The 14,225-nt window shown below is 43.3% G+C and overlaps 1 protein-coding gene across 1 annotated transcript in view; it reads left to right on the plus strand.

Moving 5' to 3' along the window:
- Positions 1 to 14,225, plus strand: part of LOC115081082 (extracellular calcium-sensing receptor-like) — a 42,543-nt gene that overhangs the window by 7,619 nt on the left and 20,699 nt on the right. The window contains exons 4-5 of the mRNA XM_029585593.1: positions 2,538 to 2,765; positions 7,383 to 7,506. Of these exons, the coding sequence (XP_029441453.1) occupies positions 2,538 to 2,765; positions 7,383 to 7,506 (352 nt within the window). The remainder of the gene's footprint in view (positions 1 to 2,537; positions 2,766 to 7,382; positions 7,507 to 14,225) is intronic.

A 14,225-nucleotide genomic window follows, 5' to 3' on the forward strand; every position in this document is an offset into this window, starting at 1 on the left:
GTTAAATCACAAGCAGATTTCTGATAAATTGCAAGTGGACCTTGTGAGACTGAAGCACAGGGCATCCAATTGGCAGATGAAATTTAATATGGACACGTACAAAGTGATGCATATAGGGAAAAGTAACTCATGCTGTAATTACATGACACAAGGTTCCATATTAGGAGCTACCACCCAGGAAAAAGATCTGTTTATCATAGTGGACAATACATTGAAATCATCGGTTCAGTGTGCTGCGGCAGTCAAAAGGGCAAATAGAATATTAGATATTATTAGGAAAGGAATGGTGAATACAATGGAGAATATCATAGTACCTCTGTATTGATCCATGGTGAGATAGCACCTTGAGTACTGCATCTCAAAAAAGATATATTTGCTTTGGAAAAGGTACAGAGAAGGATGACCAAAATGATAAAGAGTATGGAACAGCTCCCCTATGAGGAAAGGCTAAAAAGGTTTAGGTCTTGGAGAAAAGATGGCTGAGGAGGGATATGATAGAGATCAATAAAATCATGAGAGAACTAGAACAGGTAAATACAAATTGGTTATTTACTCTTTCAGATATTAGAAGGACTAGGGGGCAGTCCATGAAGTTAATTAGCGTGTTTATAACAAATCGGAGAAATTTTTTTTTCACTCAATGCACAATTAAGCTCTGGAATTCATTGCCAGAGGATGTGGTTAAGGCAGTTAGCGTATCTGGGTTTCAAAAAGATTTGAATAAGCTCCTGGAGAAGTCCATAAACTGTTATTTATCAAATACATTTAGGGAATAGCCACTGGTGATTACTGGCATTAGTAACATGGGATCTATTTAATGTTTGGGTACCTGCTGAGCTTGATGCACCCTCGATCTGACCCAGTATGGTAACTTCTTATGTACTTATAGCACATGGAGAATCGATGAATGAGCTGGTGTTTGAACTGGAATGCAGGAAGATTATATGACTTTTCTAAGATCAGATAGAAAATTTGTTACTGACTTACCATTCCCTTGACTCATTCATTAAAGCTTAAATCACACTCACCTCCCTAATAATAATTATGAGTTCAATATTCAGCAGTGTGGTGAGCAGACAACGTCTCCGGCTTACATTAGCCAGATGAATGGTCAAAGATATTTAGTGGAGCATTGTGGATTAGGTGCTAGCCGGCTAGAGTTCTAATTAGCCACATAAGCATATCTGGCTAGCTCTCTTACTGCTCTTAACTTAGCCATATACAGTATGTTATCCAACTAGACTAATTCTGCCCCAGAATGCCCCTGGAATACCTCCAAATAATCCTGCTAACATTTTGGCAGTTAAACAGTTACCTGGATAAATCAGAGGTGATCAGGGAGATGGGAAATTTGAAACTGGCAGTTTGTCCTTTTAAATCCTGAACTTAGCTGTACAAACTGTCTGATGATATATGGCGCTATGTATCCTCAATGTTTTTCCATCGACACAAAATGTAAGCAAACCCTTCAGCACATTTGGTGAATCTCATTAAATTGGATGATCTGAAGAAAACTGGTCCCCGAGGGAGTAAGGAAATGCACCATGCAAGATAAGCAATTAAAACAGTCAATCATGCACCAGCCAGGAGGCTCAGTGTCACAGCCTTGTGGATGATCTGGATTTGGCCCATGGCCAAGTCAGGGCAGCGGATGCTGCATTCTCATTCGCTGGGAGGGATGGAGCTCCAGTCATTGCATGCCAGTGAGAATTAGTGACCTGTGATAGGGCTCATGCTCACAGGGATCTGGAACGAGCCCTGGTGCATGCCCATTGGCTGAGAGCTGTTACTGCAATGCCTGGGTTCGGTGAGCTGTGAAAAGATATAACAGAGGTGAAAAATTCCCAGGTAATTGAAAATGAAGGCTCAAGCTACTGGATTCCAGCCTTGGTTCTGTCTGAACCAAAATCCCCACCAAAAATCCCTGCACAGCTCTCCAGTCTATGATACCTTCCTCACACAGGTAAACCTGATCAGGCGGATACATTCCTGGTTTCTCCTGCCTCCATTTACAGACATGCAAGTGCTGACTGCATGGGTAGGGAAGAGCTGTCCCTCAGTCTTCACTTCCCCCTTTCAACTCCAAACTACCTATCTAGAGTGGAAGTGAGATCCATGCCTTCAGAGGGGGAGGAAGGGCAAACTTGGAGACAAAGATTGCAGTGCTCTCTCATCATTTCTATCATAGGTGCTACAGCTGCAATATTAGAAGGAGGCTATGCTGATTCAGACTGATCCAGTCCTGGTTAAGCCCGATTGCATATATTGAAATGTAGTCCTAATTTTCTTAGGGAGAACAGAGCTACAATTCCATGCATGCCATATGAAAAAACCAGGAATGTATCCGCCTGATCAGGTTTACCTGTTTGACATAGGTATCATAGACTGAAGAGTCATAGATATGGAGGAATGAGGGGAAATATCACCCTGGGAAGAGTACAAGCAAAGGTGAGCACCCTAGGGAATTCATAAAACCTGCATCCCTGTAGAGATTATCTACATATTTATCAGAATGCTTTTCCTTCATCATTCAACAGGTCCTCCATTATCTGAGGGATGTGCATTTCACAACAATGTCTGAGCAGGAGGTTTACTTTGACGTGAATGGAGATGTGCCTACCGTCTTTGACATCAAGAATATCCAGATAAAACCGGATGACACCATTGAACTGATAACAGTGGGTAGATATGATTCCAGGAATTCTCCAGGAGAGGAAATCACTCTGAACATCTCTGCCATCTTATGGAACCAAAGGTTTAATCAGGTGAGGAGTGAAGGCTTGAGGATGCCTGATGGAACAGTTGGCGTGCAAAACTGGAAAATGTGCATCCTACCATCCTAGGCTTTAGAGAGAGAAAGGCACTGACAAAATGGGGGCAGCACAAACCAGGGTAAAAAGCATGGAGCATGGATGATTGTGCAGTAATACAATTTAGCCCTTAATTATGGGGACGGTGCGATAGAAGCTTCAAATACTTCCAAGGTCTAAATGATGTGGAAATGTCAAACCTGTTCCTGTAGAAAGAAAACGTTAAACATACAATAAGAAATCATGGTATACAGCTGCAAGGTGGTAACCTTGGGGATAATATTGCCCTATACTTAAATAAAGCTTCTGATTTTAGTTTTTAACTGATAAATGCTGATAAGACATCCCCATGAAAAAAAAAAGAAAACAAAATTGGTGTTTGTGGCAAAACACAAGTTTTGCCTTCTTTTGGTTTATTTTTATGCCTTGCGACACTTTTCTCCAGAGAGCTCATTTCCTTTCTGCTGGCTTGCTGTTGGTGCTTGACCTCGGCACTGTAATTTGAATAGAGACTTTGGATGCTGCCTTGATTCAACAGGAAGCTTGAACAGCATGCACATCCCAGCATCCATGAGGACATGTAAGACTGAAACATCCTGCAGTGCCATTGGCCAAAAAATCTATTACTATTCAGAAGCCATTGGTGAGAAAGCTAATTGTTAGTCTTTTGTGCCCTGATTGGCCCTGCATATAGAGAACTCACCCTGAGAGTTCTAGAACTCTCCAGTCTCGGCTGGGCATTCGAAGGGAGCAGATGTCTGTGCTGAGGCCCTGTTCCACTCCTGTGGACAGCTTTTTTCATGACCTCCTCAGGTACCTAAATAAGTAGTGGAATGTGTTTATTTAACTTTTGATATTTAATCCTTGTTGTTTTACATGTTCCTGTTTGCAGTTTCATTTCTTTCTTTCTGTTCGCTGTTCTTACTTTTTGTTACTAAACTTATTAGTTTGTTAACTTTGCCTGTCTTAGACTGATTAATGATCCCAGTATTGTGTGTATTTGGGCAGTAGGTGTGTGTGATCCTTGGGTTGTATGGGGTCCCAATAGCCCTAGAAACTACCAGGGGATAGCTTGTGTTTGGGGAACTTGCACAGAGGCAAGCATAGTGGGTGGGGAGGTTGCCAGTATAGGAGCATGTGTAGAGGTGCAGGTGGGCCTGGGAAGTGCTTGGAATGATCCTCTGAGTGGCCAGAAGGTTACACTAAATGGGTGTTTGGGGTAGCACTAAGGCATTATGTAATAGTGTTTACTGGAAAAAAGAAAGCACTGACCATACTACTCTAGCACCCCTTGTATGCCTTAGATGCTCCACTACACTGTTACTTTTTATGCTTTTTGCTTGCTGATGGTTTCTCAGCTACACAAATGTATGCATATGATTTAACTGGAAAAGGTACCCAACAATAGTACCTGTGCCATGAAAACACCGAGACACTGATTTTTGCACCCTCAAATAATCTTAATTAACTGGAAAATAAACACCTAAATTTACACTTTATAAATATCTAGAAATCCTAATTATATATTAAGCATGTGGAACTGCTAGTGCTAGTCTGATAATGTACTATAAGATGGGGCCGCAAGGGGCAGTATTCTTTCAGCACACAGAATTTCTTTTACAAAGTGCGTACGTTTGCAAATAGCATTTACTTTTCCCAAAGTATGCATGTTATTAAACAAATAGCATAATCTTAAAAGGTTTAGCTCATGCTGTTTTCTAAAAAGGGCGTGTGTACTATAGAAAAAGTATGCATGGCAAGATGAAATTATGTGGAATTAGTGAATGGCATGGCACCACATCTCTCCACAGACTAGAAAATAAATTGTACAAAGAATTGACAATAATTGAATGTCAAAAAATAAATTTCAGTTGCTGGATTCTTGAGAGTTTACTGCATCAATATATAAAGGGCTGGATTTTAAAAGGGTTACGTGCATAAGGTACGCGCGTAACCCTTTTAAAACCCCACTGCGCGCGCCGAGCCTATTTTGCATAGGCTCGGTGGCGCGCGCAAGCCCCGGGACTTGCGAAAGTCCCGGGGCTTGCAAAAAGGGGTGGTCAGGAGCGTGGCCAGGGGGTGTGGGGTCGGATTGGGGGCATGTTCGGGGGGAGTGTGGGTGGTCCAGGGGCATGGCCGAGTGCCCTGACACAGCGGACTGTGTCGGGGCCTGCTGCGCCGGCGTGCGTAAGTTACTACTGCCCAGAGGCAGTAGTAACTTTTCGGATAAAGGTAGAGGGGGGGGTCTAGATAGGGCCGGGAGGGTGGGTTAGGTAGGGGAAGGGAGGGGAAGGTGCGGAGGGGTGGAAGGAAAGTTCCTTCCGAGGCGGCTCCAATTTCGGAGCGGCCTCGGAGGGAACGGGCAGCGCGAGCAGGGCTCGGCGCGCGCATGTTGCACAAATGTGCACCCCCATGCGCACACCGACCCCGGATTTTATAAGATACGCGCGGCTACTCGCGTATCTTATAAAATCCGGCGTACTTTTGTTTGCGCCTGATGCGCGAACAAAAGTACGCGTGAGCGCTGTCTTTTAAAATGTACCCCTAATAGTCTAAATTTATTGGGGTAGATTTTATAATTCTACGCGTGAGCGAACAAAAGTACGCCGGATTTTATAAGATACGCACGTAGCCACGCGTATCTTATAAAATCTGGGGTCGGCTCGCACAAGGGGGTGCACATTTGTGCAACTTGCGCGTGCCGAGCTCTGCGCGCGCTGCCCGTTCCCTCCAAGGCCACTCTGAAATCGGAGCGGCCTTGGAGGGAACTTTCCTTCCACCCCCCCGCACCTTCCCGTCCCTTCCCCTACCTAACCCACACTCACCCCGGCCCTATCTAGACCCCCCCTACCTTTATCTGAAAAGTTACTACTGCCTCCGGGCAGTAGTAATTTACGGGCGCTGGCGCAGCAGGCACTGACATAGGCTGCTGTGTCGGGGCACTTGGCCACGCCCCCAGACCGCCCACACGCCACCGAACACGCCCCTGATCCGAAACCATGCCCCCTGGCCACGCCCCCAACTGCCCCTTTTTGCAAGCCCCGGGACTTACGGGCTTCCCGGGGCTTGCGCGCGCCGCCGAGCCTATGCAAAATAGGCTCGGCATGCGCAGGGGGGTTTAAAAAGGTTTATGCGCATAACCCTTTTAAAATCCAGCCCATTGTGTATTAGTTTTTGAAACCACATAAGTCCATACGCTGCAAGTCATACCAGAGAAATTATTCAGATCTGAACGTCATGGGGTGACCCAAATAACTACAGAAAATGAGTCTTATGTCCGTGCCTGGTGAAATGGTAGAAGCTATTGTTAAGAACACTATTACTGATCACATGGTTACACAAGGCTCATTGGGGAGGATCCAGTATGAATTTAGGGAAAAAATTGTTGAGCCTTACTAACTAGAGATGTGAATCAGAACCGGAATCAGTTCGGATTCTGGTTCCGATTCACATGTGGGTTTCTTTTCATCGGGCCCGATCCCGGTTTTGTTTATCAGCTGTGCCCGAGCCGATAAACAAAAAACCCACCCCGACCCTTTAAAACGAATCCCTTTGCTTCCCCCACCCTCCGACCCCCCCTAAAAACATTTTACAGGTACCTGGTTGTCCAGTGGGGGTCCCGGGAGCAATCTCCCGCTCTCGGGCCATCGGCTGCCACTAATCAAAATGGCGCCAATGGCCTTTGCCCTTACCATTTGACAGGGTATCCGTGCCATTGGCCGGCCCCTGTCACATGGAGGGAGCACTGGATGGCCGGCGCCATCTTTAAAAATGGTGCGGGCCATCCAGTGCTCATCTTTGTGTACCTTTCATCACTCCAAATCACATCAAATCTTCATTGATGTCTACTGTGCTGGTCGTACCTCTCACTGTGCATGCAAAACTGCCTCCCAAAACCTCGACCACCATCAAAACCTCACCCCACGTGATGAATGTCCCCTCTTACAGTGGTATAAAAAGTTGACTCTTATGTGTGCCTCCCCAGAGTCCCTCTCTCTCTTTTCTCAGATTTGCAATGCAGGCGTTATAGCCCTAATGCCTGCGATAAGGCCATAACGTGATTTGATGAATGACCCCTAGCATTAGGACTCAGAGACAGTCCAGAAAATTAACAGACTTATATTTGTATTTATAAATTGCCAAACCCTAGGTAGCATACAGATTAACATAAACAATTTGAAATAAGAAATTCAAACACACAAAAATAACAAAGAAACCTCCATAGCCTATGAATAAAATAAAGTGGAGAAAATATATTTTTCCATTCAACACACAAGCTGTGTAATTTGCAGTTGGAGGACAGAGTCAAGGCAAATGGCATAACTTGTTTAAAAGGCTTTTAAACAAGTTCATGGAAGCTAAGGTCCATAAGTAATAATTAAACAGGTGAACTCAGGGGAAACCCAATGCTTAGCCCTGGGAGTGAGGAACAAGGAATTGGATTTACTCCTTGGGATCTGCTGGGTGCCTCCTAATGACCCCGATTGGCCTCTGCTGGAGACAGGATGCTGGCCTTGATGGACTCTGGTTTCACTCAACATGTCAAACTTCATATTGTTTTATCATCCACAGACCCCTCGCTCTGTCTGCAGTGAGAGCTGCCCCATTGGATACAGGAAATCTGCCAGACTTGGTCAGCCCAGCTGCTGTTTTGACTGCGTCCCTTGCTCTGCTGGAGAAATAGCCAATGAAACAGGTGAGAGCCGCCTCTGGTGCAGCTGTGAGTTGATGGCAGGATTATAGCATACTGTATCATGATTTCAAAATCTCCCTTGTTAATGTTAAATGTTACGATAGCTTTTTAACATAATTTTATTCCACTGAGTAAGTTAAATTGTATTGGATTACGATCACTACTGCATAGTAGAGATGTGAATCAGAACCGGAATCTTTAAAAATGGCACCGGCCATTCAGTGCTCCTACCATGTGACAGGGGCCGGCCAATGGCACGGATACCCTGTCACATGGTAAGGGCAAAGGGCCATCGGCGCCATTTTTATTAGTGGCAGCCGATGGCCCGAGAGCGGGAGATCGCTCCCGGCGCCCCCACTGGACCACCAGGTAATTTTAAAACATTTGGGGGGGGGGGGGGGTCGGGAGGGTGGGGGAGGCTAAGGGGTCAATTTTAAAGGATCGGGGTGGGGTTTTTTTATTGGGCCATCGGCGCCATTTTTATTAGTGGCAGCCGACGGCCCGAGAGCGGGCGATCGGTCCCGGGGCTTCCACTGGACCACCAGGTGATTTTAAAACGTTTTGGGGGGGGGTTTGGGAGGGTGGGGGAAGGTAAGGGATTAGTTTTAAAGGGTCGGGGTAGGTTTAGGGGTTGTTTTGGTGTGCCGGTTTTCCCGCCCCCCCACCCAAATAACTCCCGTTAGTGGACACAAACCCGATTAACAATTTTTCACGATAAATCGGGGGAATTTCTATTGTATTGCACTCTTTAACGATTTTTGACAATTTAAAAAATATCGGACGATATTTTAAATCGTCAAAAAACGATTCATATCCCTACTGCATAGCAGCCCTTTAGATCAAGCCTATGATCCACTGAGAGTTAGATTTAGATTAATCCCCCTCTTGTTGGTTCTAAGACCAGTTGCTCCATAAAGTAGTCATGCCAGGTAGCAAGAAACATTGGGGCTGAACTCGTAAATTTAAGTCTCTAAATTAGGCCCCCAAGTTAGATACCTATTTTCAATTGAACTTAGGTGTCTAAGGCCTGGATTCACCATTCTGTCACAGAATGGTGAATCCTGTGAAAATGGGGGGGTGGGCCTGCGAAAGCCCGCAGCCTTCGCACCACTGCGGTGCGCTGGCTGCCGGCTTTCGCACCGAATAGCGACACTGTAAAAGGTGTAGTTATTCGGCAGTGAAAACACCGCCGACTCAGCCCCTCCCCCTAATTTGCATCATATCGCATGCGAAAAGGCCATTTTCGCATGCAATAAAGGGTTTAGAAAATAACCCCCTAAGTTTTCAGCTGAAAATTCACATACATTTATGTTCCTAACTTTTAGGCTCTTAAATGTAGGCCTGCTCTTTATTTGCCTAGATTTAGAACCTTAAAGTAGGTGCCTAGTTCTGAAAATGAGTTCTAAACTCCTAACATTGTTTCCCTTCCCTAGCTCCACCCCCGTACCCACCCACTTTTTAGGTCCTAAATTTAAGAGCCTAATGAAACCAGGAACTTACATTTAGACATTCAGTCCAAGTAAATTTTCAAAAGGGCCAATTTAGGAGCTTAACTCCAAAGGTTTGGATCCTAAAGTCTTTGAAAATTGACCCCGACACATTCCCTAACATGCATTGATAGGGGAATGAACTCAATCGGTTCTGGGGTAATTGAAATCATAAGAACATAAGTGCATAAGATTTGCCACATCGTGTCAGACAAAAGCTCCATCAAGCCCAGTATCTTGTTTCTAACAGTGGCCATCGAGGTCACAGGTACCTGGCAGGATCCCAAAAGGTCGATAGAATCCATGCTGCTTATCCATGGGATTTCGCCAAGCCTACCTGATTAATGATTTTTGATTTACTGGACTTTTCTTCCAGGAACTTGTCCAAACTCTCTTTAAAACCCAGCTACACTTAAGCTATTACCACGTCTTCCACCAACAAATTCCAGAGTTTCATTATGCATACAATAAATAATTATTTTCTTCTGTTTGTCTTAAATGCATTAGCCTAAAAACTACATTATATGTTCTTTTTGAAAATGTTAACAACTGATTTGCATTTATCCGTTCTACTCCACTCATTATTTTATAGACCTCTATCATATCTCCTCTCTGTCATGTCTTCTCCAAGTCCTCTTTAGCCTTTCATCATAGGGGAATTACTCCATCTCCTTTATCATTATGATCACTCTTCTCTGTACCTTTTTTCAATTCTGCTATATGTTTTTGGAGATGCGCTGATCAGAATAGCACACGATGTTCAAGGTGTGCTTGCACCATGGAGTGATACAGAGGCATTATGAAAGTCTCTGTTTAATTCTCCATTCCTTTCCTAATAATCCCTACCATTGTATTTGCTTTTTTGGTCACTGCCAAACACTAAGAGGATTTCAATTTACCTATGGAAGGCTGCAGGAGGCCACGACTGAATACACTTACCCCAATAACACTGGGAGACGCCGTCAATATGGCAGGAATGTAAGCCTCTACATTAGGTCCCACCAAGGCATGTGTGCATGTGGCACATCCCTAGTTAAAGTCCCCACAGTGGTAAATTCCAGGATCGGCAATCCTTGATGACATCAGCGACTCTACTATTTAAGCCGCGACCACTCACCATTACCTTGACTCAGCAACAGGTCCTCCTGCTTCCTAGCAGTGCGTGTTTTTCCAGCATTCATGTTCCTGCCTTCTTCCTGTATTCCTGTTCCTGACTTGCCTCCTGCAGCCTGTCCTGCCTTGTCTAGTCCTCCCTGTCCCACCTCATCCTAGTCCTTCATTTGTCTGTATTTAGCCCTGCTTGGACCCGGACTACATTATTGCTTGCTGCCTGCCACTGACAACTGCTACATACCTCAACTATCATTTGCTCACTGCCTACCCTGACCCTTTGCCCATCCCTGGTAACCATCTGACTACCACCTGCCCTGACCTCAGCCTGGCCCCAGACTCTCTTCCTGACAGCCCTGTAGGAAGTACTGCTGGCCCCTGGAACCCAAAGTCTCAACCTGCAGGGAAGGAGGCTGGTAATAGGTGAAGGTTCTGTCTTATCCCAGCCCAGGTTTACCTACTAGGCTGTGCCAACCATACTACAGCACAAATGTCCACTACCATTACATTCAACATATTATCCACGATGATATCTAGATCATTTACCTGGGTAGTAACACCCAATGTGGAACCTTGCGTTGTTTGGCTATAATTTGGATTGCTCTTCCCTACGTGCACCACTTTGCACTTGTCTACATTAAATGTCATCTGCCATTTGGATGCCCAGTCTCCCAGTCTTGCAAGGTCCTCTTGCAATTTCTCTCAATCCTCTTGTGATTTAACAACTTTGAATAATTGTATATCATCAGCAAATTTGATCACCTCACTCTTTCCCATCTCTAGGTCATTTATAAATATGTTAAAAAGAAGTGGTCCCAGTACAGATCCTTGGGTCACTCAACTCACAATTTAGCCATGCTCCCTGTTTTCAATCTTTGAAGATGCTGTCAATCCACAATAGAATGTTGTATCCTATCCTATGATTTTATAATTTCCTCAAGAGCCTTTCAAACGATTCTTTGTGAAATTCTTTCTGAAAATCCAGATACACTATATGATCTGGCTCACCATTATCCACATTTTTATTCATGTCTTCAAAACAATGTAGCAGATTGCTGAGGCAAGATTTCCCTTGCGTAAATCCATATTAGCTATGTCCCATTAAGCTATAACTATCTTAATATTCAGTATGTTGTTTATAACACTTTCAACCATTTTTCCTGTCACAGAAATCAGGCTCACTGGTCTTTAGTTTCCTGGTTCCTGCCTGGAATCCTTTATTAAAACTGGCATTACATTGGCCAATCTCCAATCTCAAGGTACTGTAGCTAATTTTAATGACAGATCACTAATAGTAGGTTTGCAATTTCATTTTTCAGTTCTTTCAACACTCTGGGATGTATACCATCTTCTCTAGGTGATTTTCAGCTCTAGGTGATTTGCAGCTCTTTAGTTTGTCAGTTTGCCCTATTACATCTTCCAGGTTCACTGAGATTTGTTTCAGTTCCTCTGAATCATCATCTTTAAGTATCATTTCTGCCATGGGTATCTGCTTTATATCTTCATCAATAAAGAATTCATTTAATCTCGAGGCTATGACCTTGTCCTCCCTTAGGACCCCTTTTACCCTTCTGACTCCCATGCAAGCTTATTGCTTTGAATGTACCTAAAAAAGATTTTTTTAATGAGTTTTTCCTACCTCAGCAAGTGTCTTATCAAATTTAGTCATTGCCTTCTTTATCAATGCTTTGCATCTAACTTGCCAGTGCTTTTGGTTTTGTTTTTTTTAATCTGACACTTTTCTCTTTTTGGAAGATGTTCTTTTGGCTAGACTAGCTTTCCTCACCTTACCTTTTAACCATGTCAACAGTCATTTGGTCTTCCTTCCACCTTTTTAATGCATGGAATACCTCTGGTCTCGGATTCCAAGATGATATTTTTTTAACAACGTACATGTCTGAAGAAAACTCTTAACATTAGCAGCTGCTCCTTTAAGCTTTCTAACTCATTTTATAATAGTCTCCCATTTGAAAGTAATTAGATTTCCTTAGTATCCTCCTTCCAGGTAGCAAGTCAAATTTAGTCATGTTTTAATCACTATTGCCAGGTGGCCCTAACATAACAACATTATCTCTCACACAAAATCATGTGTTCAACATAAGGTCTAAAATAGCTTCCCTTCTTTTCAATTCTTGTACAACAAGTTGCTCTATGAAACAGTCATTTATTTCATTTAGGAAGAGAAACTATTTTACACTTAATCCTTAGTGGAAAGGAAAACAGGGTTTGGTGTGAGAGGAACAGTGTTAGAGACACTTGGCAATAATGATCCCAACATTATCAAATTTGACTTAATAACTGAAGGGAGCGTGAAAAAGAAATCTACTATGATAGCATTTAACTTTCAAAATGGTGACTATGATAATATAAGGAATATGGTTAGGAAATACTGGAATAGAAACAGCAGCTAAGTTTAAAAGTTTACAACAGACATGGATATTGTTTAAATATACCATTTTGGAAGCCCAGACCAGATATATTCCACACATTAGAAAAGGTGGAAGGAAGGCTAAATGATTACTATCATGATTAAAAGGTGAAGTGAAAGAGGCTATAATAGTTTAAAGAACATCTTTTAAGAAATGGATAAGGAACCGAATAAAGAAAATAGGAAACAGCAAAAGCACCTGCAAGTTAAATGCAAAGCATTGATAAGGAAGGCAAAGAGAGAATTTGAAAAGAAACTGCTGTGGAAGCAAAAACTCATAATAAAAACATTTTCAGGTACATTCAAATTTAAAAACATGCAAGTGAGTCAGTTGAACCATTAGATAATCAGGAGGGCAAAAGGCACACTTAGGGATAAGAAAGCCATAGTAGAGATACTAAATGAATTCTTTGCTTTGGTCAACACTGAGGAATATATAAGAGAGATACCCATGCCAGAAATGATATTCAAACATGATGATTCAGCAGAACTGAAACAAATTGTATGTGTAGGATGTACTACGGGCAAATTGACAAACTAAAGAATAGCAAATCACCTGGACCAGATGCTAGAAAATTCCAGAGTCCTAAAAAAACTGAAAAATGAAATTGTGGATCTGCTATTAGTAATTTGTAAACAATCATTAAAATTGGAGGATTGCCAATGTAATGCCAATTTTTTTTTATTGAATTTTCACAATATACATGGAAAAACGAAGGAAAATCATGTGCATGTCAGAAGTAAAAATATATAAAGATAATTGAAACACTACGATGCTGATTCCAAGGACCTTAAATTAAATGCTAGTATATCCCTATTTTTTAGAAAACTCTCCCTATGTTTTATTAACGGACTTTTCAGCAATAAAAGTCTCCAAATGCAATGGATCTGAGATAATATACTGATTTCCGGATAAGGTTACAATACATTTGCAAGGAAATTTTATCTTGTTTTGAGATTAAAGTAATCATCAAGGTAGCCCTAACTGAAATATTCTCAAATAAATCTTGAAGAAATGCCGTAATATTAGTACTATCAAAAGAGGTTAAGAGACCACAACTACCTTCTTGTCTAACCTCCTTTGTAAAGGTGGGAACTGTTATGCTCAGGCTTGTGAACCCTTGGGCCGACGGGAGGATGGTGTACCTTAGGAGGAAGATCCGTAGGTTGTCCCATCGGGTGGCAGGGCAGAACAGAAGATGCGACCAGCTGACCCTCGGCACTGGAGATTGAAGCGACTGTGGAAGCAGATGAGGAGTCGTTATGTCAAGGAGAAGAATGGAGTCTTCGCCACTGGAAGTCCGCAGTCCCCCCAGGAGGAGCCCGTAGGGACCCGGGCCACTGAGACTTAGGTGAGCCCTTGAAGACGATGGTCCAGAAGTAGTCCGAGGTCATGTGCCAGAGGGTCATCGCTTACCAGTCCGAGGTCGTATACCAAGGGATCGCCACTTGCCAGTCTGAAGTCACACACCAGGGATCACTGCTTGCCAGTCCGAAGTCACACACCAGGGATCACTGCTTGCCAGTCCGAAGTCAAACATCAGGAATCACCGCTAGCCGAGCCGAAGTCACACACCAGGAATCACCGCTAGCTGATCCGAAGTCAGGAACCAGGAACACCAAGACAAGACAGGAACAAGAATCCGAAGTACAAGAACTCACCGAAGCAAGCAGACCTGACTACATGGGACGTTGCC

Source organism: Rhinatrema bivittatum, chromosome 19 (assembly GCF_901001135.1).
Source record: "Rhinatrema bivittatum chromosome 19, aRhiBiv1.1, whole genome shotgun sequence".
NCBI lineage: Eukaryota > Metazoa > Chordata > Amphibia > Gymnophiona > Rhinatrematidae > Rhinatrema > Rhinatrema bivittatum.